The sequence below is a fragment of the Terrapene carolina genome, unplaced genomic scaffold (genome assembly GCF_002925995.2).
Source record: "Terrapene carolina triunguis isolate 2854851 unplaced genomic scaffold, T_m_triunguis-2.0 Scaffold837, whole genome shotgun sequence".
NCBI lineage: Eukaryota > Metazoa > Chordata > Testudines > Emydidae > Terrapene > Terrapene triunguis.
Window position 1 is genome coordinate 4528239 of NW_020665188.1, and position 26532 is coordinate 4554770.

A 26532-nucleotide genomic window follows, 5' to 3' on the forward strand; every position below is an offset into this window, starting at 1 on the left:
TCACTGTAGGTGAAGGCAGTTAGTGAGTTACAGAGGCAGAATTCAATGGAGTTAGCCTTGGGGGTAGCTTTTGTACTCATGATTAGTTTAAGTGTCCAAATACCATAGCAACAACGAAAAGAAGATTATATTGTATAAAATTAGAGTTGTAGTAAATTAAGCCACCTTGGCCTAAACCCATTTTATCTTAGTTACTCAACCCATATTTGGCAACACTAGATTTCCCGGGAAGCTCTAGTCAGAACTGCCCAGCCAGCAAATGAAACACTTCAAGGGCCGGAAAATGTCTGGATAAAGCAGGGGTTCTCAAACTGGGGCTTGGGACCCCCTCAGGGGGTCAGGAAGTTATTACATGGGAGGTCACGAGCTGTCAGCCTCCAAGCCAAACCCTGCTTTGCCTCCAGTATTTATAATGGTGTTAAATATATTTTAAAAGTGTTTTAAATGTATAAAGGGGGTGCACTCAGAGGTTTGCTATGTGAAAGGGGTCACCAATACAAAAGTTTGAGAACCACTGGGATAAAGTGACTTTGAATGACCTATGCTATTACATTAAGTCACAGACAATGTCAGCTTGTCTGACAGAGCAACTTTCTAAAGACAATTTGCCAAGAGAAGTAGCAACAATCTTGATAGAAGTCAACTCTATTTTGAGGCCTTAATTAAAATGGTGAATAAATACAAAAGCAAACTAGTTATCAGAGATAACTAGGTAAAAGTATGGAAAAGACGTCTAATTTCTTTAAACTGTAATCACAATTTGTTACAAAAATGCCCATTACATTTTATTGCCATTATATCAGCAATGCTCAAACATTTTTACACTTTGAAATGACCACATCATCCTACAACTCCCATATAGTTATGTGCAGTCACTCGCAGCTGCAAGGACGTTGCCATTTTCAGGTCTCTGCTATTCAAAACCTATCATTGCTTGTAGAAGACAAAAGTTGTCTAGAACAGCATTTCTCAAATGCGGCCATCATAGCCGCACGAGGCCACTAGGGGCTTTTCTTGCAGCCACAGTCTCCTGGGCTGTGATTGGGGGGGAGGAGGCAAAGTAGCAGCCCCTTCCCTCTTCCTGTTGCTCCTGGATGCATCGCCTTGGTGTTGGTTGCTGGGGCTGCCAGCAGGTTTGGGTCCTGACCCTTCTGGAGACACCTGGATCATAACGCGGGAGGACCAGGCAGTCGGTGAGTTCCCCACCTTCCCAGGGGCGATGGGGCTCAGGCTTTGGGCTTCAGCCCTGGGGTGGCAGGGCCGCAGGCTCCAGCCAAGGGGCTTCAGGCTCCATCCGCAGGCTCCAGCTGTGCGGCGGCAGGCCCCAGACTCCGGATGCAGGGCTTCAGGCTCTGGCCACAGGGTTTCAGGCTCCAGCCCCACACTGCCACCCCCGATTCCCCATCCAGGGCTTAATTTGTCCCTAGGTTTGGGAGGGCTAAGTAAGGCTGCTGTGAAAAGTGATACTTGTATGTTTGTTAATATCACTTTTCACAGCGGACTTACTAGCTAGCAATAAATAAATTACAATGATTTGGACACCTATATGTGCATATTTATTTGTTTTTCCTAAAGATAATTAAGTATTTTAAGAAAAAGTGTGAGAGCGACCACCAGTAAAGGTTGGTGGCCGCACTCTGACGCCACCAAAAAATTTGTCCTGAGAACCTCTGGTCTAGAACCAGTGTGTCTGCACTAATGTTCTACAATTAATAAATGCTCTAAAACCAGCTTTACTTTCTTTACAAAATATTTAATGTTGCATCTGCCTTGAAATGAGCACTGTAAACACTGAAATGTGAACCAAAAAGTCATCTAGTTTCATTGTAGCTCTTGTGTGTATTTTTTCCAATTTCTTACAGCCACTCTTCTTGGTGAGCAACAACAAGAAGTCAGTTCTCGGTTTCCTACAGCAGAAATATACTAAATGACTTTCTCCTCATTCTTCATTAGTGGGGCCCAGCAGAGCCATAAGATATTGTACTCTCTCTGAGAGGATTAAAAATGCCTATTTGTGATTTACAAAGAACTGACTTACTAAGAATTCCCCAGGGTACAGGCTAACATGTATCCCTGTCAGTTTACTAGCTACTTAACATCTCCAATATTGTTAACCTAGATTTTGAGCCAATCATACCTGACTATTAAAAGGGATACAACCTGGAATTTAATTAGTTATAACAAGAAATGTAGTAGTTCCACTTATTCCACTCACCAAGTCCCTCTGACGATTTTTGTAGTTTGACAGCCATATTTTCCTATCTTTTAAAACCCTTCCCTCCTCTGTTGTGGTGTGAAGGCACACAAATAGAGGAAGCTATAATGAAACAGACTATGCACAAGAGTTGTATCAAGTGCTCAAGATACACCAAACAAAGAATTTTCATTGGGAGCAATCCAGTGCCATTTGTAAGAATGGTGGGGAAATATATACCGACAAAACGGATCATCATTTCAATGCACTAATAGATTACTTCCACAGATCATGTTACACCAGAATCTGCCCACTAATTACTCAAGCAAACAGAACTTCAGTTACATTGGGGGAAGCAGGAGGAGGAAGACTGATGCATCTTGTGGTCTCTGTTGAGTGCAAGGAGCACGTGTCCTGGCGATAGAGGGAAAAGAAGAAGAGCATCTGACAGCACTGGAGTGTCACCCGTACAACAGTCAGTGATTCCCTGCCAGACCCCCAGCTCCCCAGCAGCCTGTATCCTCCCGCATGTCCGCTCGCCAACCCGGCTCTGGGGCTCTGTGCCACAGACACAGGCCAGGCGGCGGCTTGCCTGCCGGTGCGGTACCTGAGCACCTTTCCCTGGGCCTGGGACTTTGCTGGGAGAGCAGGGCTGGGGCCGCCCCCCGAAGGTCACAGAGAAACGGGGCATCCCCTCAACCGGGAGCCTCTGTGCCGGCGCCGATCCGCCGGGTGCAGCCTGCACCTCCAGGCCGGAAGCCACTGCTGGCCCAGTCCGGTTCCGCCTGGAGCTGAACCAGAGCAGCGGGGCCCAGCCCGCCGGTGCTTCCCCTGCATCGCCGCCCGATACTGGGGCTACAAGACGAGCATAGCCCCCTTACAGACAGAGTGAGACGGGTACCCAGAAGTCACCTACTACAGGACAGGCCCAACAAGGAAAATAACAGAACACCACTGGCCATCACATACAGCCCCCCAGCTAAAACCTCTCCAGCACATCATCAACAACCTATCCTGGAAAATGATCCCTCACTCTCACAGACCTTGGGAGGCAGGCCAGTCCTTGCTTACATACAGCCCCCCAACCTGAAGCAAATATTCACCAGCAACTCCACACCACACCACAGAAACACTAACCCAGGAACCAATCCCTGTAACAGATCTCGTTGCCTACTGTCCCCAAATCCACTCTAGCGACACCATCAGAGGACCCAACCACATCAGCCACACCATCAGGGACTCATTCATCTGCACATCTACTAATGTTATATATGCCATCATGTGCCAGCAATGCCCCTCTTCCATTTACATTGGCCAAACTGGACAGTCTCTACGTAAAAGAATAAATGGACACAAATCGGACATCAGGAATGGTAACACACAAAAGCCAGTAGGTGAACACTTCAATCTCCCTGGACATTCTATAACAGATTTAAAAGTAGCCATACTTGAACAAAAAAACTTCAAAAACAGACTTCAAAGAGGTGACCAGCCCTCTGTGAAGAAAGAAGTGGTTCAGGACTATTTAGAAAAGCTGGACAAGCACAAGTCCATGGGGCCGGATGCGCTGCATCCGAGGTGCTAAAGGAGTTGGCGGATGTGATTACAGAGCCATTGGCCATTATCTTTGAAAACTCATGGCGATCCGGGGAGGTCCCGGATGACTGGAAAAAGGCTAATGTAGTGCCCATCTTTAAAAAAGGGAAGGAGGAGGATCCGGGGAACTACAGGCCAGTCATCCTCACCTCAGTCCCTGGAAAAATCATGGAGCAGGTCCTCAAGGAATCAATTCTGAAGCACTTAGAGGAGAGGAAAGTGATCAGGAACAGTCAGCATGTATTCACCAAGGGCAAGTCATGCCTGACTAACCTAATTGCCTTCTATGAGGCGATAACTGGGTCTGTGCATGAGGGGAAAGCAGTGGATGTGTTATTCCTTGACTTTAGCAAAGCTTTTGATATTGTCTCCCTCAGTATTCTTGCCAGCAAGTTAAAGAAGTATGGGCTGGATGAATGGACTATAAGGTGGATAGAAAGCTGGCTAGATCGTCGGGCTCAATGGATAGTGATCAATGGCTCCATGTCTAGTTGGCAGCCGGTATCAAGCAGAGTGCCCCAAGGGTCGGTCCTGAGGCCGGTTTTGTTCAATATCTTCATTAATGATCTGGAGGATGGCGTGGACTGCACCCTCAGCAAGTTGACAGATGACACTAACCTGGGAGTGGTAGATATGCTGGAGGGTAGGGATAGGATACAGAGGGACCTAGACAAATTAGAGGATTGGGCCAAAAGAAATCTGATGAGGTTCAACAAGGACGAGTGCAGAGTCCTGCACTTAGGACTGAAGAATCCCATGCACTGCTACAGCCTAGGGACCGAGTAGCTAGGCAGCAGTTCTGCAGAAAAGGACCTAGGGGTTACAGTGGATGAGAAGCTGGATATGAGTCAACAGTGTGCCCTTGTTGCCAAGAAGGCTAACAGCATTTTGGGCTGTATAAGTAGGAGCATTGCCAGCAGATCGAGGGACGTGATTATTCCCCTCTATTCGACATTGGTGAGGCCTCATCTGGAGTACTGTGTCCAGTTTTGGGCCCCACACTACAAGGAGGATGTGGAAAAATTGGGAAGAGTCCAGTGGAGGGCAACAAAAATGATTAGGGGGCTGGAGCACATGACTTATGAGGAGAGGCTGAGGGAACTGGGATTGTTTAGTCTACAGAAGAGTGAGGGGGGATTCCAAAAAGGATGGATCTAGACTGTTCTCAGTGGTACGGGATGACAGAAGAAGGATTAATGGTCTCAAGTTGCAGTGGGGGAGGTTTAGGTTGGATATTATGAAAAACTTTTTATCTGGGAGGGTGGTGAAGCATTGGAATGGGTTACCTAGGGAGGTGGTGGAATCTCCTTCCTTAGAGGTTTTTAAGGTCAGGCTTGACAAAGCCCTGGATGGGATGATTTAGTTGGGGATTGGTCCTGCTTTGAGCAGGGGGTTGGACTAGATTACCTCCTGAGGTCCCTTCCAACCTATGATTCTATGATTCTATACTATGAAACTGCAGAACTAAAATTCATTTGCAAATTTAACACCATTAATTTGGGCTTGAATAGGGACTGGGAGTGGCTGGCTCACTACAAAAGCAACTTTCCCTCTCCTGGTATTGACACCTCCTCATCAATTATTGGGAGTGGACTACATCCACCCAGACTGAATTGGCCCTGTCAACACTGGTTCTCCTTCTCTTCATGTGTCAGTATAATAATGCCTGCATCTGTAATTTTCACTCCATGCATCTGAAGAAATGGGTTTTTTATCCACGAAAGCTTATGCCCAAATAAATCTGTTAGTCTTTAAGGTGCCACCGGACTCCTCGTTGTTTTTGTGATACTGACTAACATGGCTACCCCCTGATACTTGACACAATGTTTTCCTTGTTTATGAAAAGATTATTAGAATTCATACATCCAAGAAAGTAAAAGAGGGGAAAGAAGTTATGGGATTCAATTAGAGCTAAAACATTAGAATTAAAATACACAGATTTGGGGATCACATTCAAGATTAATTACAAATCACATTAATCACTAATAGAAAAAGGAAAGTTTTAGGATCAGCCAGCCCCACCCCCTGCCAGACCAGAGAAGCAAATTTTGAATTTTTTTTTTTTTTTTAAGCACACAGCTGGGCTGCTGCTCGAGCAGAATACGTCCCAAATCTGGGAAAGTAGGTCTTCCCTTTTGTAAGTTTTTGAGCTCTTCTTGGCTTCTCCATACAAGATAAACAGATGGCCATCTGGTTTTTAAGGTCATGTATCACATAGTATCTTTCTAGGCACATTTACAACGAAATATTTAAAAGCACAAATCTATTAATAAAATATTCATGATCCTGAAAGAAGTCTGTTCCTACTCCTCCAAAATAGAATGGAACTCCTTCCCCTCTAAACTGCTTCTTCAGGGAAAATCTGAGTAAACTGACAGGCTTTGCCCTAAAGACCTTCAAATTCTGGCCCTTTCAGACCAAGGAGGAGCTCAAGAACTAAGAGGCCACTACCTATACAAAAATACATACCAAGTTAGATCACCTAAGTTGGATTTCAGTTGAGGAAGATTCCCTTGAGACCAGCTCTCTGATCCTAACCAGGACCCCAAAAATGAAGAGCCTTGAGTCAAATACACCACCTTGAACTGCCTCTGCAAACAAACTGGAAGCAAGGGTGCCCCATGGAAACAATGTAATATGCGCCACAAGTAAGACACCAGTAATAAACAGGGAGCTGCATTCTCTATTAGAAGAATACTCAAAAGTGTCAGCAAGTGTAGCCCCAATCAGTGTAACCCAGGCTAGAGGTGCTACAGATGACTGTGGCAAGATCCACATCTAAAAGAAGCCACCAATACCCTAGCCAAAGGGGAAGGTGATCTCATAATTACTTACCAACTGTTAATCCAAATCACCCCTTTTGATTATAGATTTATTTTCAGATATTTTCAACTTTACAGTGCCTGACTATATTTCACTAATGTAATGAACCAAAGAGGATAAAACTTTTCATTTGAGACAAGTTTCCTCAAATTAAACCATTTTAAAAGCAGCATCTATAATAGAGAAAAGTTAGTTTGGGGGTGACAGCATAGTTCCTTAAATCTTCCATTCCCAGTGATACTACCTAGTAAGTGTATCATTTTAAGAATGATGAGCAAAAAAATCAGAAAGCTACAAATAAGTATGTTTGTATAATACTGAATAGCAAAATGCTTACCAGTCACAGGGTGAGAGAATGTACTACTCCTAAAATCTTTTTCTAATGAATGCACTTGCCATAAAGTCAATTGTCCAGGGTAAGATCTGAAAGGAAATGAGTGTCAGCTGCATACTTTGCGTAGGGACGGCCTTGCTGCTAGCTGGGTGCCCAGCTCTGAAGGCAGCACCACTACCAGCAGTAGTGCAGAAGTAAGGATGGAAGGATATGGTATTGCCACCTTTACTTCTGTGTTGCTGTTGGCAGCAGTGCTGCCTTCAGAATTGGGTGGTCAGAGAGCGGTGGCTGCTGTATCCAACTCCCCACCCCCGTACCTCCAGCAGTGTCCTCTATTTGGGAACTTAAAATATGGTAACTTTAGGGGGTGAAATATTTTCAAAGGAGGGCCCAGCAAAAAAAGTTTGAGAACCCCTGCTCTGGAGCCTCTTATTAAGAGGGGAAACATTTATTCACTCTCCTTAAAGGTACCCACGACCTTTAACTTTCACATCAAGAGCCACAGAGTGGCAGAAAGAACTCTCTGTGCAGCACTGCACACACTGCAATGAAGTCTCAGCAATAAATATCAACTCATCTCCTGGTATGAAACTTGAACCAACATCTTTCTGGCTCTTAGGGAGAGTGCTCCCAACTGAGTCAAAGTCACCTGTGAGATTTCCTGTGTTTCAGAGTACACAAGCACATATATATACCATTGAGTTACAAACTCTTTACAATCATTGGCCAGGGGCTCTCTCTTTTTAAAATGCCCACACTACAAATCAAACAGCAGAAATCAATCACAATCGGCCTCACTTTTTTGGCAGTTGAAATTAATGACATTTATCCAATTCAACACTCAAAATTGCTACTTCAACTCCCCCACCAACATGCCCTGAATGCTGTTATAACAATACACAAACATCTCCTTTTATGTTGTAGCAGAGTTTATTTTAATATTTTGTACAACTAGCATTGGTCTCCAGTAATAAGTTGTAACAAGTTTACATAAGCAAGATGTTCCCCATCGCCCACCCTCCAAGGAAAGGAATGTTCAGCTTCCACCACTTCTAATTTATAGGGAAAGAGGGCATGACATTACCTGAAAAAGAAAAGTGAAACCTAATTCATGAACAAAATTCTCTGGAACAGTTCTTGGGATTAGCTATATATACTTGGATTCCATAAACAAGTGCAGAGGCCATGCCTTCCAAGACTCATTTAAAGAGCACATTAATCTAACTGAAGTTTTTCTTTCATTTTAGGACAGTTTTTAAATTGATGCCATAATGTTCTGCTGTATTGACATATAGTTTACAATCTAGTAGAAATAGTAAATGTTTGTAACAATTAGATTTTTCTAAAAGTTATTCACATGTACAGGTCTCACTTCATTCAACTGTTCCATGTTTCAGTTCCATGTTTTAAAAGGTCTTTCATTTCTTAATGTGCATTTTGTTTTCAAAAACAAACAAGAGAAACTGACCTCAACAGATATTCCCTTTAAGTAACAGACTACACATAACACAAATAAATATTTTAGAACCCTTCAAGTAGCAACAACAGAGTCTGTTCCAGAGCAGAACCCTATTATATATTATGTAAAAAGCATTCCAAACCTAGTTCTTCAACAGCACCCCAATTATTCCAGACAGCTCCCTGTACCATTTCCCCGGCTTAATCAGATAACAAAAAAATGAAATCAATAACTTAAGAAATTCCTCTCATGCCCATACACAGAGAACTCCAAGATATGTCTGAGATTACATGATTCAGATTCTCTAGCACAGACAAATTAAGGGTTTGTACAAATGTTTTCCTTCCCCTTCCCTCAAATAATAATCCTGAAAAAAGTTAAGATAGCTCTGTGTAGCTTGGAGAAACGTTAAAAAAAAAAAAAAGAAATAAAATTTTAGTACCAAGGGCTGGCCTCAGGGCTTAGAGGTTAAGATGTTACTGCCAGGTTGGAGGCTAACTTTGCATTTTTCATTGTGGAAGCTGGCAGTTTCCTAGACCACTGTTGAGCTTTCAGCATCTGTGGAAAGCAGCTGCTACAGCACCTACATCTACTTCCTTAGGACACAACTGATTGAGAAGGCTGTGATACCAGATTCCATGAGTACTGTAATGCTGACAAGTTTGTGAAAAATAGTTTTTAGAAAAATGAAATGGGTGAAAACTCCACACAGTAGACCTGATCCAGAATTCCTGTCAGAGGGAGGTGAGAGTTTTACTACTCTTGGTTGTAGGTGGACAGAGCCCATACCTGGATATTTGGGGCTTTGTTTGTCTTTTAAACATCCAATTTAAGTCAAACAAAAGGAAGCCTTGAATCCTTATTAAAACATTTTAACAGAAAAATAAAGTCTAGACCCAGGAAGTTCAACATTGTTTTTCATATTACTTTGAAAGCCTCATTTTACAATATTATAAACTTTATGACTTCTTAAAGATGAATTAGTTTTTCTGCCTCAAGAGGAAGATCAACCCAGTAAATCAGTTTGCATTCCCTTGTTAATAGGGATCAGGATTTGTGGCATAATAAAACTCATGGGGGGCTTCTTTTTGTCACAGAAAACAAACAAAAATTGCTTTAGCCATGGAAACTTTCTCCACATCCAAATGAGCCTATGTAGCACCTTCTTCCACAAAAGCATCCCAAGATGCTTTATAACACTTGCATGCATGTTGTCTATCTCTCAACAGAGGTTGTTCTGATGCCATGTAGTGGTTTTTCCTTTAAGAAATTATATCCCAGTTAAGAAAGAAGCCAACCTTTAAACAGGATTTTTTTTTTTTTTTAACATGTTCTGTATATACAACCTTTAAAATACACTTAAAAATAGCTGCACAAAGTTTATATCTCATTGTATAAGAGAAGTGCAGTCCAGGCAGACCATGCTTCTCAATATGTTAAAAAATATAAATAAAACCCAACCAGACTCTCTCCCCTCTGGTAGCCACACTGGCCCAGAAGGAACAGTTTTAAAATGGGAGTCTTTCACAAAACACGCTACCTACAAATTCGCAGGTTAATTTCCTCAAGCACGTCTATCAAATCTTTCCTTACGTATTTGAGGTCACACACAGCCATCTTAGCAACGAAATATGTTGCAACATGCATGTGTGAACTGCCCACTCAACCAACTCCAACCCTGAGGATTTTTCTGGTTTGATAGAAAAAGGAAATGTAACAATTCCTGCAGTATGGCTGGTTCTCCAGATCACAATTCTTTGTTTTCCCGGATGTTTCTTGCACACACACCCACACTTTATTTCAAGTTCATCTTTCCCTCTAACCAACGTGCAGATTTCTTCTCCAGATCTTCCACATCTTGATGTCCCAATGAAACAATCAATGTTATCCATCTAGAGGTTTTCCCAGGTAGACCAAAGTCACCTCTGTGTTGCCATACACAGCAGACACTGCTGGATATAGGCAGGCCTTTGGCAATCCTCTGAATGCAACTCCCAAGAACTCATAGCCCCGCTCAAAGGCTAATGTCTTGTCTTCCATGTCCAAGATGACTCGAATCCTCTCACCTATCTGCAAATGGAGATAGGAAGAAGAGTCAGGCAATATTCAAAGGGAGACCAATTAAAAGGGAAATAAAACAAATATACCACATAGACAGTAGAACAGGAGACCTTAAGAGAAGGGCATTTTTCTGTTTCTCAATAAAAATGAATTAATTTTTCTGTGGGAGTGTCAGTTTCACTGATGCTCACAAGATTCTGTATAGCTGTAGAGAAAATTTCAAGTTAACAATCACAAGGCTAAATACCCCAAATGTGACCCTTCTCATGTGACTGATCTGGCAATAAGAATTAATATACTGCATTACATCTACTTCAGTGTTCTGCAGTATGTGGCTATTTTGTAATGCCTCCACCCTGAATTTCCCATGACTCTGAATATAGCTTTTATTATGCTAAATAGGTAAAGCCTTTGCAGAGAGATTTTAAAGCCACAGAACTGGTTTTAAGAAAGTAGGTGCTGTATGCCAGGTGAACTAAATCACTTCTTTGGCCAAGCATGCACTCTGAATATTAGCATTACACTCTTATTTACCGATAGAGCAGGACATTTCAAAACTATGTGTAGATTTTTCCCATTTGTTTTTGCCAAAAGAAAAAAAAAAGATATATGAGAATAATAAACATTGAATGCACCAGGAGAATCACAGATCAGCATATAAACATGATATTGCATGTCAGTTCATTTACCTAGAGCATGATTTGAAATTTAAATAAGTACACAGCTCCCAACAGCAAGCAGTAACATGGTATTACACAAGCTTCTATGTTGTGGAAGAGTCAAGCCACCCTCAAATGTAGTCTCTTTTAACCTCTAACTTATAAGAGGGCACATAAGAATGTATACTTTTTAGTCTTTATTTTATGAAAAGAAAGATCATCTCACATGCTTTACTTAATTCAAGCATACTTTAAAGAGACATCAACTTGAAATCAAGTCAATTTAAAAACTAAGATCAAAGCAGTTTTGTCTACACCATATCCTTGAGTCTCCATGACCATTGCTATAGTTTTAAGTTCTTCCCCACCCTCCTTTCCTGTTAGGGTGTGAAAGACCCAAACAAAGGAAACTGAGCACACAAAGTAAATAGGCAGAGTGACTATACATAGTGCTATCAAAGGCACAAAATTAACTACAGAAAAAATAGTCTCTCTGATTTTTAAATTACAGTAATATTATGTTTTACTCATAAAAAATCATAGATACATGTTTCAGAGAAAAGTGCAATTTTTTAAATTTAAGTGCCATTACACAGATCATGTTTGCTATACCACTCAGACAGCTAACTTTACTTAGAGTGGGGACTTAGGAATATTATATATAAATATACATTAAACAATGTTCACCCACTAAAATGCAGCCACATCTGAAGTGGAACATCACACAACAACACTACATAACAGTGTAAGTCAGGAAGTATAGTGTATTCAATTGAAGCTGCACTGTCAGAAAATCTAGTAAGCAGAATGTAGTTATCCAAAAGTGGAATTTGGCCACAGCTAAATACCACTATTTTGGAAAAAAAAAAAGTGCCACACATTCTTTAATTATGGCAAGTTATCTGAACATCAATGTTATGTCTTATCCAAAAGATGTCACCTCGAAGAATATCAGTTATTGAATAAACATCACTTTTGCATCACCCAGGACTTCCTTGGAGAATTCCTATCCAATTACCGGCTAGACTCAGCACACTTAACGCTGGGATGCGCCAAAAAGACATAATGCTTATCAAACACAGCTCTGTTATTGGTGAACAAATCCCTGGTTAAAACATTTAGAATGCTCTAGTACCTTTTTTTGTTTGTTTGTTTTTTAACAAAAGAGGTTGCTGCCTTTCAATGAACTGTATGAATGCAGGATAATATCAGATAAGATTTGAGAAAAAAGAAAGGTACAAGATTAATTTCATTCTAACTGGAGGAGACAACATAGGATCCAGAATCTGTACACCATACAGGGATGTAATCTAAAATAAACCAGTAAATTAGAAAAAAGATAGTAAGGTAAATTTTTCCCCTCAAAAGGTAAACATATTGTATACATTGCCATGTCAGACCAGTTTAGGAGACAGACGTTTTTATAATAGAAAAGGGACATATTAAAGAACAGTGTTAAGGCTTATTAGGCAATTAAGTCTTTTTCTTGCCTGACAATTCTTGAAGGACAGCTGTTCACAGATGTGTAGAGCCTCTCTAGCTGGTGCTTAGTCTCACTCACCTGGTATTTTGGTGCATTATTGCACTGTGGGAAACTGCCATTTACTTCTCCATTATGTAGCAAATTATTGTCCACCAGATTCCATCCCCAACTCTGGTCATCACTGCCCAGCAGTGCTACATAGCCCTGACACTGCATGGGAGCCCGTTTTGTGGCAATTCCAATTACTGCCACTGTGCCAAGAGGCCCCTCCCACCAAACTTCCCAAGCATGACGACCCTCGCTGAAACCAATCTTGGTCCTTGCCCCATCTGTGCTCTGAGCAATGGGGTTCCGGTGCAATGTAAATCCATTTTTCTTGATGTACACATTCCTGGAGCAGTCATTGGTACTGAAAGCATGTTGAAAGGCCCGTACCTAAAACCACAGAAAGAGAGATGGGATTTTTGAGTGGAGAGAATAATAATAAAATGAATTAATTCATTAACATCTTACACCCCATTCCCAACAAATTTCGAACTTTTAAAAAAAAACCACAGTGTAGAAGAGACACAAAAGCACGCAGGATCAGAGGTGCCAAGTTCCTGAGTTCCCGAGGGGTGCTCGACCCCCCGCCTGCTCTACCCCCCTAGGCCCCACCTCCACTTCACCCCCTTCCCCCAAGCTCCCACCTCCGACCCTTCCTGCCCTCCCCCCACTTCTTCCTGCTCCTCTCCCTCCCCACCAGTGCCTCCTGCACACCACTGAACAACTGATTGTGGCAGGCAGGAGGGCTGTGGGGGAGGGGAGGGAGCTAATCCATGGGGCTGTCAGTGAGTGCTGAGCACCCACTATTTTTTTCTCGTCGGTGCTCCAGCCCCAGAGCACCCACAGAGTCAGCACCTATGCGCAGGATAGGGGGTTTACTGGTTGAAGACTCCAGAGAGTAGCGAACCAGAGTACCTGAGCCCCCGACAGAGAGCAATAGAGAGGACTGAGGGGAATGGTAGGAAGTGGAGGGCACCTGTAAAACAAGCAATTAAAAGCCTAGTCTATATTAGGGAAATATAAATAAAAATATTTAGCCAACCCGATTTCAGCTTCCCAGGCCACAGCAATGAAGACAGCCTGCTGGCTGTGCAGAGTATTTTAAGCACAGTTGACCAGACTTGCTTTGAACAGCTGGCAGGACCAATGGCGGCAGCTTAAGACAAGCCTTCCTTGCAAGAAGATGACAATTCAGCAATACCAGATCTACTTGCCATTCTCCAACAGGGGGATGGAAAACATGGCAGTGGGTGTGGGGAGGCGCAGCCAGGGAAAACCTGCTCTCCATAGGCCAGTCCCATTGTCAAGGCGAAGGTAGAGAAGGGTCATTTCAGGGAGTAGATAACGGCTCTGGCAGCGCTGGGGCGAGGACGGCGGCTGCGACAGGAGGGTCCCTCCCTGCAATGCCCGGGTGCGCGGACAGCGCCGGCCGGTGCCGCTCAGCCCTGCACAGTCGCTATCGCCGCGCGGGGTACCCTGGCCCTGCCGTGATCCCGGCGGCGCAGCAGAGGCCGCCAGCCCTGCCCCCCGCGGCGCCGGTTCGGCAGCCCGGAGCCTGTGGCGAGGCCCCGCTCACCTTGCCCCTGTAGGTGGGCACGTTGCAGAGGATGTCAGTGCGCAGCGCCTCCTCGGCCAGGCTGCGGGCGGCCAGGCTGCGCCACACCTCGCTGTTCTCGTCGCCGTGCAGGACGTGGTGCCACAGCCGGCAGACCAGCGCGCAGCTGCGCAGCTCCCGCAGCTCCAGGTAGGAGAACACCAGCTCCAGCACCCGCCCGGGCAGCCGCCAGCCCGCGCCCCCCACCGCACCCCCGCCTCCGCCCGCCGCCATCGCCTCAGGCGGCGCGCACCGGCCGCTCGCCCCTCCTGCCGGCCGGCAACAACCACCTCCCCCCGCGAGACCCCGCGGCGGCGCGAGGCGCTGTACCAGCCCCTGAGGCGGCGCCAGCCGCACTAGCCAGTCTCGCGGGAACCGGCAGTACAGTGGGGGGCGGTGCGAGCTGTTTGCCCTCCCCCGACTGGGGACAAGTGCGGGCGGAAGTGAGCTCTGCGGTTGGGCAGGAGGGGCACAGCTGAGAGTCCAGAGTGCCGCAGTTTACCCCGGGAACATAGCCGCGAGCGACGCCCAGACCATCCACCCCGCATTCTCCACAGCAGCTGTCACTACTACTTTGTACGAGGAGAGGTTGACAGCAGGAGCGCCATGATGGTTACGGGTAGAGCTGGCATAGGATCTCGGAAGCGCATGCGCCGCAGCGTACGGTAGCTTGGCCGCAGAGGACGCACGGAAGTACTTTGAGATGATGTAATTCTGCTGCGCCGGAACAGGCGGGTCACGCGGGGAAGCTGGGTGCTTGGTGTGGTCAGAGGTAACGCGCCCTCCCCTCACCCCACAGCACGGACGAGAGCGAGCGGCGCGGTGGGAGCTGCCTATCCCCGGGGCCTTTCCTCCAGTCCCATCCCCCCCGGGCCTTCCCTCCGCACACACCCCGCCCCTCGTTCATTCCCCTCCGGGCCTTCCCTCCAGACACCCTCCTGCGCTCAGGCCCTCGAGACCCCCGCCCCACATGCTCATCCCTCCCTGCTCTTTCCTCCAGCCACCCCCGACCCCCTGCTCTTCCCTCCAGCCCGCCGCCCACTCCCTCTCAGGCCTTCCCTTCAGGCCCCCTGCCCGGACCTTCCCTATGAGCACCTAGTCCGCTCCTTCCCTATAGCTATTTCCCTTCCCCCACATGGGCCTTCCTGCTAGCTATCCCCTCCAGCCACCCCGATCCCTCCCCATCCGCCCCACAGGCCTTATCTCCAACCCTCTCCCCCTCACCTGGACCTTCCCTTCAGCCACCCCACTCATCCCACCCCTGCTTGGGCCTTCCCCCGAGCCATCTTCCCCCTGTTCCCCTCAGGGCCTTCCCTCCAGCCACCCTGCCCAGGCCTTCTCTCTAGCCACCCTGTCCCCCTCCCCTCCCCCGCTAATCCTTCCCCTGGGTCTTCCCTACCATCCCCCTGCTAACCTCCCCCATGCTGTCCTCCTCTCTCTCACCCCGAGCCATCCCTACAGCCACCCCCAAACACCCTCCCCTTCCTGATCTTCTGTCCAGCCATACCTGCCTGGTCCTTTCATACAGCCACCCCTCTTCCTGCTTATCCCCTGGGCCTTTCCTACACCCCCCCATCCCCAGTCACCACCACAGGCTTTTGTCTACAGCCACTTCCACACAAACACACTCTCACCCATCCCATGGGGGGAGGAGGAGAGCTTTGCCTACAGCTGCCCCTCCTTCCTCTTGCTCATCCCTCCCCACCAGGGGGCTTTACCTATGGCTGCCACCCTCAACTGTAAACCTGAACTACAGCCATTTCCTACCTCTGCATGCACATAAGGAGCTTTGTTAGATGTGCTGTGTGCTGTACAATTTTTAAAAAATCCCTCCTGCCAAGAGTTTACAATTTAAAACCATTAATATATTTAACAGCATTGATCCTTGCCTCCACCACAAAATCTGAACAAATCATGTTTGGTTTAAAATAGAGGCAATGCTTCTTACCACACTTTGGATTGGAATGCCAAATTGCTGAAATATTTAATATATTTGTGTTGTTTCAACCATAACATGTAAAGCTGTTTAAAAAGCCTCAACAATTTTAGGCCCCAGCCTACAATATGATTCTCATAGGTGCCAGAGTCCTTCTAGGTGGATCCAATTGTAGGAGCAGAGCCTTAGACATATTTGCTGATGACTCCAACTAATAAGGGGAAACATGGTCATCAAGCACATTAGTAAATTTCAAATTAGCTAAAGTTCAGGCCCTGAGAAGTCTGGACCAGCCACAGATCTCCAGCTCCTGGAATGTGAATTGTCCGTAAAAGCATTCTGCTAGCAGCGTCACATGCATGTGTGTGCCACCTTGCAACCCCATAGTAAAGTAAATGCCACGTATAAGGAATTCAGCATGGTTTTATAGTTCTCTTTATATCCTATTATACTAAAATGTAAAATATTTTACAGACCTACATTTTTTTAAAATGTGTGGGTTTATCAATACTAGAAAGGTGTTTTTTTTTTAAAGAAACTACACACTTTTTCAAAGTGGCTTCCTTTGCCCCTATAGAGAGGATTATTTGGCAGTGAGGTTCCAGGACAGGTGTACCAGCAGACTGCAGGCAGTGGTGTCACACACAAGAAGCTGGGGACTGGTGGGATCCATACTTTAGGACCTAATTCTCATCAGTAGGGTCAAACAAGCAAAAAGTTTTAGCGTACACAAGTGCTGAATTCCTCCTCTGTTGGGGCTTCCAGCAACTTTAGAAAAATGCTGAACACAGTTTTTTGCACATCACATTTTTATAGTTTTAGATGCTGGTCTCTTTTACCTGAAAATTCAATAGCAAGAGTCAAAGCACCAAAGAAAGTTCCTCAACCTTTTCTCTCTCAAATGCTCTGAACCACAGGTTACTTCCTCCCTTCTGATCTCATATTTAAACCTTGTTCACTTCATCCCTCAATTAACTCAGTTCCTCCCAACTCCACCAATTTACGTCATTCTACCTTCACCCCTGGTGGAGTCCTTTTTTACTTTTCATTTCAGTTTTTCCATATCTTTGTATGTTTCCTTTCTGCTTATGTGGGTAGTGCTGTATATAGTTAAACTATTTTCATTGTTCTGTTTACAATGATGATGTTACTTCATGCAAACCCCACCATTATCAAAATAAGCTTATTGTTTAGGAAGAAAAGAACTTTGTCTTACACAGCAGTTTTCTTACTCTAGGTATTGGTGTGATTTACAAAGCAGTTCAGTGACTGTGTAGTCAGAGGAAGTAGTCATGCTCTAAATTGTAGCTTTTCACACAGCTTGGAACATAAGAATTTGTTTTATGAAGAGGGACTGTTGTCTAGGATATTAAGGCTTGGTCACACTAGGAACTTATGTCAATATAACACCACACCCCTGAATGACAGTTAACAGACCTAACCCCCAGTGTAGACAGCGCTATGTTGGCAGGGGGGGCTTCTCCCATCAACATAGCCACTGCCTCTCGGGGAGGTGGAGTACCTACACAGATGGGAGAAACTTTCCTGTCAGCGTAGGTAGCATATTCACTAAGTGCTACAGTGGTTCAGCTGCACTGCTTCAGCTCTGAAAGTATAGACAAGCCCTGAAATTTTCCCCCTACTCTTTTCAGTAAGTGCAATAGAAAGTTTAACTTATGTGTTGTGATAGCACCTAGATACCCCAGTCAGAGACTGGGACCCCATTGTGATGAGCACTGTATGCACATAATGAAAAGACACTCCCTGCTGCAGGGGTTGCAGCTGAAGTAACTTCCACCTAGACAACTACTCAAGATTAGCAGAAGGTGATTTAGTTTAGTTCATGTACCGGACATAGCACTTCTCACAATAGAGCAGCAAGGGGATGATGCAAAATGTCAATACTGTTTGAGCCCAAGTCCCAGTTAATGTGCTTACCTATACAGGTGTCTGTTTTACCTTAGGGACACTAGCATCTCATCCACTGCATGTTACTATGTCAGCCAAGCATGCTTGCATTCTTAATTTTTTACTGTAGTAGGAAAAACCCTTCCCTAACATCAATTTGTTTTCCTTCACAGACTCCCTTGAAGTATCATGGCAGTCAAGTGGACTAGTGGACATTCCTCTTCTATACTGTGCTTGAATGTAAACAAAGAAGGGCTGGTAGCTTCCGGAGCAGAGAGAGGAGAACTCACAATCTGGAATGAAGAAGGGATTCATTTAGGACAGATACAGCTTCCAAGGGCAGATGATGTCACCTGTGTTGTGTTCTCTCCCACCTACCCCAGCAGGCTATACACCTCCCATGGTGAAACCATTAGCATGTTGGATGTCAGATCCCTCAAGGGGCCAGTTGAATGCTTTCATCTGAATGAGGAAGAGATCAATTGCCTGTCAGTGAATGAGACAGATAGTGTCCTGGCTGCTGCAGATGACTCTGGGGCAATAAAAATTATGAACTTGGAAAACAAGAAAGTCAGCCGGTCCTTGAGGAGGCATTCAAACATCTGCTCCTCTGTAGCCTTTCGACCTCAGCGCCCTCAATGCCTTGTGTCTTGTGGACTGGACATGAAGGTGATTTTTATAGTAGATGGTGGATGATGGCTAGAGAACTTAAATATCAACCAGATATGAGTAATTAGATATTTGCTGTACTTCTCTTCCATTCTAGGATAGTTAATGTGGCTCTCCAACACTCCTAATGTGGCCCCAGCATAATAGCCAGCAGTGTCCTAAGGACGATAATGCTGTTTTCTGCACAGCAGTTACATTGTTTCTATTATTGCCTTCCTTTATTATAAAAGAGTTGGGAAAGCAGGAATTAGAGCAGTGATACTCAGACTGAGGCTCGCGAGCAGCAAGTGGCTCTTTAATGCGGCCCCTGCGGCTTTTTTCAGCACATATTAAAATACTATGATTTCATTATTAACCAATCAGGATGCGCTTTTACTATGTTATTAACCAATTTTAGTTGATAAAATAATACTTGGTCACTCATTTTGCTGTGATAATTATTTATATATATAAAAAAACCCCAAATATTTCCCATCGTGCTGTTTAAATATGAATATATAGTACTATAGTAAATGAAATAATGAATTCACACTACGTTACCCAAAAGAGTCATAACTGATCACTAATTTGGCTCCTGAACCACTGAGGTCTGAATGTCAGTGAATTAAAGTATTCTGTCAAAGGGGGTGGTATGAGAAGTGGCAGCAGAGCTAAAAGAAGCAACTAGCCTAAGACAGAGAGGGACAGCCCTTGGATAGTTGTGGATGAGAACTTCAGTCTGTCGTCAGCAAACAGACCACAGGTCAAATCACCCAAAGCCTAAATTAGCCAAGACTCAGAGGTTCTGTCTGGTGTGGAGAAAGGGGATAAATCATGACAAGGTGGCTGTAGAAAGCTTGCACTACATCAACTATCATTGTTTTTCTTTATGCATTCTGACTTTTCCCAGGGGACCAATTAAATATTGCAAACAGAACGTTGTGAGTGGTTTGCAAAAAGTGCTAACTTTTGATATTACTGTTCTGACATTTAGTACAGATTAGTTAAAAGCACATTTATGACTGGTACATACAATGATAAGGTTTGTTTAAAATTTCATGTGTTATTCCTTTGTTTTAATAACCTCTTGAAAGCTTAAATGAAATCAATTACTTTTTTTAATTTGTCCTTCCTCTACCTCACTTCAAATTCCAGCTTTTATTTTAGGTTTACTATTTAGGACTAGATTTTTTTTAACGAAAAATATTTAAATGTTACTGAATCACATGGACTTTGCAAAAAGATAGGGGGAAGTCAGTTTGGGGGTATACCCTAACTTTGACAATGTACCCTTTACTATCCTCTAATGGTCAAACATGACTCAGGTTATTCTTTGAGCATAGAGATGCCGGGGTCTGTTTTTTTTCTTGAAGGCATAATCCACTGGTGACTGATACAAACTTAATGCAAACAACATTCCAAACATTGCAATACCCAGGTTTTGATAGCTTATTAGGGTGTAGTCCTGCAAAGACTCACTCATACAAGTAGGCCCTTGATGTTAAAGGACTACTTTTGTACGTAAGATAAGCTTTCGTGGGTGAATACCCACTTTGTCAGACGCATTTGGTGGAAATTTCCGGAGGCAGGTATAAATATGCAGGCAAGAATCAGTCTAGAGATAATGAGATTAGTTCAATCAGGAAGGATGAGGCCCTCTTCTAGCAGTTGAGGTGTGAACACCAAGGGAGGAGAAACTGCTTTTGTAGTTGGCTAGCCATTCACAGTCTTTGTTTAATCCTGATCTGATGGTGTCAAATTTGCAAATGAACTGAAGCTCAGCAGTTTCTCTTTGGAGTCTGGTCCTGAAGTTTTTTTGCTGCAGGATGGCTACCTTTAAATCTGCTATTGTGTGTCCAGGGAGGTTGAAGTGTTCTCCTACAGGTTTTTGTATATTGCCATTCCTAATATCTGACTTGTGTCCATTTATCCTTTTACATAGGGATTGTCCAGTTTGGCCGATGTACATAGCAGAGGGGCATTGCTGGCATATGATGGCGTATATTACATTGGTGGACGTGCAAGTGAATGAGCCGGTGATGGTGTGGCTGATCTGGTTAGGTCCTGTGATGGTGTCGCTGATGTAAATATGTGGGCAGAGTTGGCATCGAGGTTTGTTGCATGGATTGGTTCCTGAGTTAGAGTTACTATGGTGCGGTGTGTGGTTGCTGGTGAGAATATGCTTAAGGTTGGTGGGTTGTCTTTGGGCGAGGACTGGCCTGCCTCCCAAGGCCTGTGAAAGCGAGGGATCGTTGTCCAGGATGGGTTGTAGATCACTGATGATGCGTTGGAGAGGTTTTAGCTGAGGACTGTAGGTGATGGCCAGTGGAGTTCAGTTGGTTTCTTTCTTGGACTTGTCTTGCAGCAGGAGGCTTCTGGGTACACGTCTGGCTCTGTTGATTTGTTTCCTTATTTCCTCGTGCGGGTATTGTAGTTTTGAGAATGCTTGGTGAAGATCTTGTAGGTGTTGGTCTCTGTCTGAGGGGTTGGAGCAAATGCGGTTATATCTCAGCGCTTGGCTGTAGACGATGGATCATGTGGTGTGTCTGGGATGGAAGCTGGAGGCATGAAGGTAGGCATAGCGGTTGGTGGGTTTTTGGTATAGGGTGGTGTTAATGTGACCGTCACTTATTTGTACCATGGTGTCTAGGAAGTGGACCTCCCGGGTAGATTGGTCCAGGCTGAGGTTGATGGTGGGGTGGAAGCTGTTGAAATCGTGGTGGAATTCTTCCAGAGTCTCCTTCCCATGGGTCCAGATGATGAAGATGTCATCAATGTAGCGTAGGTAGAGAAGGGGCGTGAGTGGACGAGAGCTGAGGAAGCGTTGTTCCAGGTCAGCCATAAAAATGTTGGCATATTGTGGGGCCATGCGGGTGCCCATAGCGGTGCCACTGGTCTGGAGGTATATATTGTCACCAAATTTGAAATAATTGTGCCGCTGCATATATACTAATTCCCACTAGCACTGTCACATTTGTCATGTCCTAGTTAAGGTGATAGTGTTCATTATAAATCTCAATTTTAGAATTCATAATGTAGCTGTAATTCAGTAAGGGCTGACTTTTTTATACAATGGTTAAGATTTGGAAACCTGGTTGCCTAAAGTTCATAAATCTATATTTAGGTACTTGGAGAAATAATTTTCAGAAGTGCTGAGTACCCAAAAATCAATTGAAGTTAATGGGAGGTGCAGGCACTCAGCACTTTTGAAAATCAGGCCACTTACTTTACACATGAAGTTTGAAAATTTTGGCCCGAGTCTTGTCCTTTTATGTGTCTTTTTCCTCACATGCTGGGGGTGGGGTGGAGGAAGAAAATAGATGTTTTACAGTTTCTGAAGCTTCCTTGTGCTCCTGTTGCTCAGTAACATCATTTGTTTGAATTACCACCTAACACACACACTAACCCTGTTGGGTGACTCATCCATAATTGACTTGCAGTACTGGAAGTCAAATAATGCTCCATTTGGAAGCATATTTATTGCAATATGGGGATTCTGCAGGTGGTAGAGTCTTACTAAATTTTATCATCTGGAGATGTGTTCTCACCAGATTATGATAATACAGGAAACGGTTCTAATCATCTTGTATTGTCTCTTCAAATAAGTGAACTCAAATATTCAGTGAGGTGAGTATGGAATTTGAGTTGTGGTCCTCTCCCCCTAACTGATAATGGGAACCATGCAGGTAAATCCCTGTGTGCTGTTTTGGAAATTTTAGGAGGTTACTGTTAAAGGGCCACTACCTGTTAAAATTGATATTTCGTTTTTATATTTTACTCAGCCAGGCTAGTGAAACTAGACTGGCCTGTTTCTAGTCAGTTTCACTTCTCATGCACTAGCGCAGTGCTACACTGAATGGTTGCAAATATTGTGGTGTGATAAATTGAGAATATATCTGTATAATTCATGGATTGTGTGTAAAATTACAATCCCTATGTGTCTGTCAGGCTGCAAACTCCATTTTGAACATGCAGCCTTTTGACTTCTCTATGGTGTACTTGCTTCCATGTTGGGTTAAAAATTCCAAAGGTGGGGGCAGAACAACAGTACAGAGCAGTTGACTACTTAGGACTACCCAATAACAGGAAAACTATTCACTCTAGACAAAAGGCTGGTCCTAGCCCAGAAGAGCTGCTTAGCGGGGGAAGTCACAGCAACAAGGTCACTTTACAGTTTGCCTGGCAAGGGTGTTACCTAACGGGGGAGGCTGAAGTTTTGAAAAGGGCAGAGGATGGTCTGCTCAGCTGGGGTTGGGAGCCATTTACTGTAGTCTGTGAGGGAGAGAGCACTCACCCTGTAACACCCTGCCTTCCTGGACCCAGGTACCCCAAGGAAAGGGCAAGATAGCAAGTGAGGCATCTTGCCATTTCATATGTTTGTTTTGTATGATCTGTGGCCTCCTGTGCTTTATCTGTTAAAGAGCAATGGTGTTAGAATCAGTGCAAAGCCTGTCTACCAGTATGTGTTAAGCATTCACAATTTTGCCCCTGGAAGAGTTCAAATGTAATCAGAAGCTTCACACTTTGGGTCGAGTTCTGGGAGAGGGGTGTGTTTAAGTATCAGGGGGTCTGAAGGGTCAGTGCTGCACCCAGAGGGGTTAGGCAGCTGGACAGTAGGTTCCAACACTTAGAAGGAGGTGACAGATAGAAGGTCTGCGCCCTGAAGGTCAAGGGACTCAAAGATTTGGGGCAGTGGCTGGACTCCATTCAGGCTCCAGGAACTTGAAACGCCCTGGGGGTCCAGAGCACAGAGGCTTGGATTCCCCTGAACTGTTAGTATGTTATCATGAAAATTGGTTAGTTCTTATATAATGTTTAATGTTCAGCATTATCTACAAAAGTCATCAACCCCTGCTATGAAGTAGGCGTTCTCCCCATTTACAGATAAGGAAATAAAATGGGTCACCAAAGGTGGCAGAGAAAGTGTCTGACTCAATGCTGTTCTCATTCCCTATTACACTGGTGTGTTCCTTTTTCAGTTACATACTTAAAACTGTCAGTGTGTCATGGCTACTGCGGCTCAGATGCCTCCGAAAGCAATTCAGAGTGGTTTCTTCACCACTTCCACCTTCTCAAGGGTCGAGTCTCAACTAACCATAGGAAGGCTATTTCAGCAGCTATAGTGCTAAGTCATTTTTTATGGTTTGATTTGAAGGTTATGCTGTGGAACCTGCAGAAAGCTCGCCCACTGTGGACCATGACCCTGCAGGAGAACGAAGCAGAAGGAGCGGAACAGCAATCAGCTGGCCAGTTCTTTAATCCTCCCCTAGCCCATTCTCTGTCTGTTGCAGCATGTGGCAACGTCTTTGGTTGTGGAGGTGAAGATGGTAAAATCCGGATCTTCAGGGTAACAGGTGTCAAGTTTGAACAGGAGCTGGGGTTTAAGGGTCACACTTTGGGGGTGTCACAGGTCCTCTTTCTGCCAGAAGAATATTGGCTGCTTTCGGGAGGAAATGATGGGAAGGTGTTACTGTGGGATGTCAGCAATGAAGTTGGGAAGCAACTGAAGAGTCCTGTGAAATCCATCCACAGGAGGAAGGCCAGAACACCAGCTTCCACCAAGAGAGATGGAGAGCCCAGCGCAATGGTTACAAATGAACATGCCAGAGTTTTACCAAAACTAAGCATAGAACATGGAGAAAAGGTGAACTGGATTTCATATGCAGAGATCAAAGGCTTCAGGAGGGTATTAGTTGCCGATCAGAGCAGCTGTATATCTGTATATCCTCTGATTGAAACTTAGACCACATTGTTTAAGGAAATCTTGGCAAGTAGCTAGTTTTTTGGGTTGTTGTGAGCTGGCCTACCTGGTTTCCTACAGAGCACTCTCCTCTTTGTTACCATCGAGAGTAAACTTCCTGTAGCTTAAATAATTCCCAGCTCTCATGCATGTTTAGAAGTGGCCAGGAATTTGCTATGGCACATTATGCGCATAAGTAACAATGCTTTATCTTTTTCAATAGTGGCACATCTTCACTGTAAATATTTTCTTGTGGGGTCGGAAGATGGTGCATCTTGAATACAGGTGTAACTTTGTTTGAAATGGATTGAGAGGAATTGCAGGCTCAAAAATGAGCAGACACTGAGGCAGCCTCATGCTGCAGGTTGTAACATTTTATGTTTCAGTCTGCAAACATTGTAAGAAGGTATTCAGTCTGGGAGAAAAATGGTGGCCTTTTCTGTAAAAACTAAATCAATGGGTGTGGTAAGCTTTGCTGAAGGTGTAATTGACTGGAGTCCTCCAAAACCCCTGCACAATAACAAAACTACTAATTTTCCTGCTAATTCCCCTCTTTAGTTCTTTGCTTTCCTTATTTCAACATTTCTGGTAATTTAGGCCTGAATTAGACATATATTCTGATTATCTGAGCTGCGACAACTGAAATGTGGGTTGCAAGCATGTTTGAACTATTTTTAATTTAATATAGTTAAGAATAATTACTGAAGGGGTTAAATAGCTAAATTGATTTAAAGTTCATCATTAAGTGGGATTTTCAGACTGGAACAACATTAGGGGGTGGGGGGAAATGTTAACAGCTATTAACTTGGCTTGTCCTCTGATTTCATGTGTCAGAGAAGAAAAAAATCTTTTAAATCTGTTTCAATAAAAGCTTTCTCCATCACTGTGCTACTTGTGCTCCTGCTAGCTCTTGTATGACTATCCTATGTAACCCTATATGCTGTGAAAAATGTGAAGTTGAGCATTTTATAATTTAAATGCAGAGTATAATAAAAATACAGAGGGCCAAGTGCTGCTGTCTTCCTTACACACATAGTATTACTGATTTCAAGGGCTCCTTGCATGAATAGGGAAAGCAGGCTCTTGCCCTAGGTGGAGTGTTAGCTTACAAATGTGGGGGGAGGTGACCAAATGTGAATCCTGTGCCTTTGAAGTTATTTAATAAACTCTTGGCTTTTATGGGATGTGCAAATAATTCAGAAAGTTTATTTTCCCAGGATGTCCTGTATCACTAATGTGCTAAAAGTGCACTACTGTACAGTTTGGGAACTAATCTGACCAATTAAATTATTTCCTTCTCATTGTTTATACATGTAAAGGAGCAATCTTTGCCAAAAACACTGAACTCTGAAGGATTAAATCTGACATTACTAAAATAAAATTAATTTGTGTTTGTCAATTAGAAGCTTTTTTGGTGGCAAGCAGTAAGATAATGGGAGAGATGGATTGTCCTTTTATCGTAAGAAAAGAGCCAAACTGTAACTAAAATACTTAGGAGACATTCCCCTCTGGCTACCAAAACTATCCACTGTACGTTGGTGATGTTGCATTCCATATGCTTTATGAAATTATGCTAATAAGTGAATATAATGTAACTGGAATATGCTCTTGTAAGGTATCATTACAAAGCTTATCTACTGAGTATGTTCATCCTATTTGTATGAATGTATCATTTCTATGTTTCGAGTTAGGAGAATAAGATATAAACTTGTATTACTGATGTAAACATGTTAAGTGGACGCCATTAAGGTGCTTCAGAATCAATCACCTGTAAATGGCTCTGTTTACTTGTAAGCCTTCCTGTGTTCGTGAGAGTCAGGCCGGAAAGAATGGAGGCTTGGGGTCTCACAGGACATGTGACCATGTCACCTGGTACTGGAATCCATCTTAAACCTGGTGCTTTTCCATTTAGAAGGAAGGGTAGAGACCCAGAGAGACAAAAGATTCCCGCCTTGTGCCAAAGCCATAAAAGGGCTGCAGTCATGAGAAATCCCCTTTTTTACCACCTGAGCTGGAACTAACAAGAACTGTACTGGGGAAAGGATTGGGCCC

At 44.0% G+C, this 26532-nt stretch overlaps 2 protein-coding genes across 4 annotated transcripts; one reads left to right on the plus strand and one right to left on the minus strand.

The window, feature by feature from the left end:
- Positions 1–7876: 7876 nt before the first annotated feature.
- Positions 7877–14482, minus strand: FBXO45 (F-box protein 45). The gene is made up of 3 exons (XM_024217527.1): positions 14231–14482; positions 12688–13044; positions 7877–10476 (listed from the first exon to the last, which is right to left on the minus strand). The coding sequence occupies exons 1-3, from the start codon at positions 14480–14482 to the stop codon at positions 10291–10293; spliced, it is 795 nt and encodes a 264-aa protein (XP_024073295.1). The 3' UTR covers positions 7877–10290.
- A 372-nt stretch (positions 14483–14854) lies between these two features.
- Positions 14855–26092, plus strand: WDR53 (WD repeat domain 53). 3 transcript variants are annotated; one of them, XM_024217522.1, is made up of 3 exons: positions 14855–14956; positions 18266–18761; positions 23896–26092. In XM_024217522.1, the coding sequence occupies exons 2-3, from the start codon at positions 18282–18284 to the stop codon at positions 24481–24483; spliced, it is 1068 nt and encodes a 355-aa protein (XP_024073290.1). In that variant the 5' UTR covers positions 14855–14956; positions 18266–18281; the 3' UTR covers positions 24484–26092. The 3 variants fall into 3 exon arrangements, with proteins under 3 accessions (XP_024073290.1, XP_024073288.1, XP_024073292.1); XM_024217520.1 differs by having other exon boundaries at positions 14945–15020; XM_024217524.1 differs by lacking the exons at positions 14855–14956; positions 18266–18761 and adding an exon at positions 21552–21573.
- Positions 26093–26532: the final 440 nt, after the last annotated feature.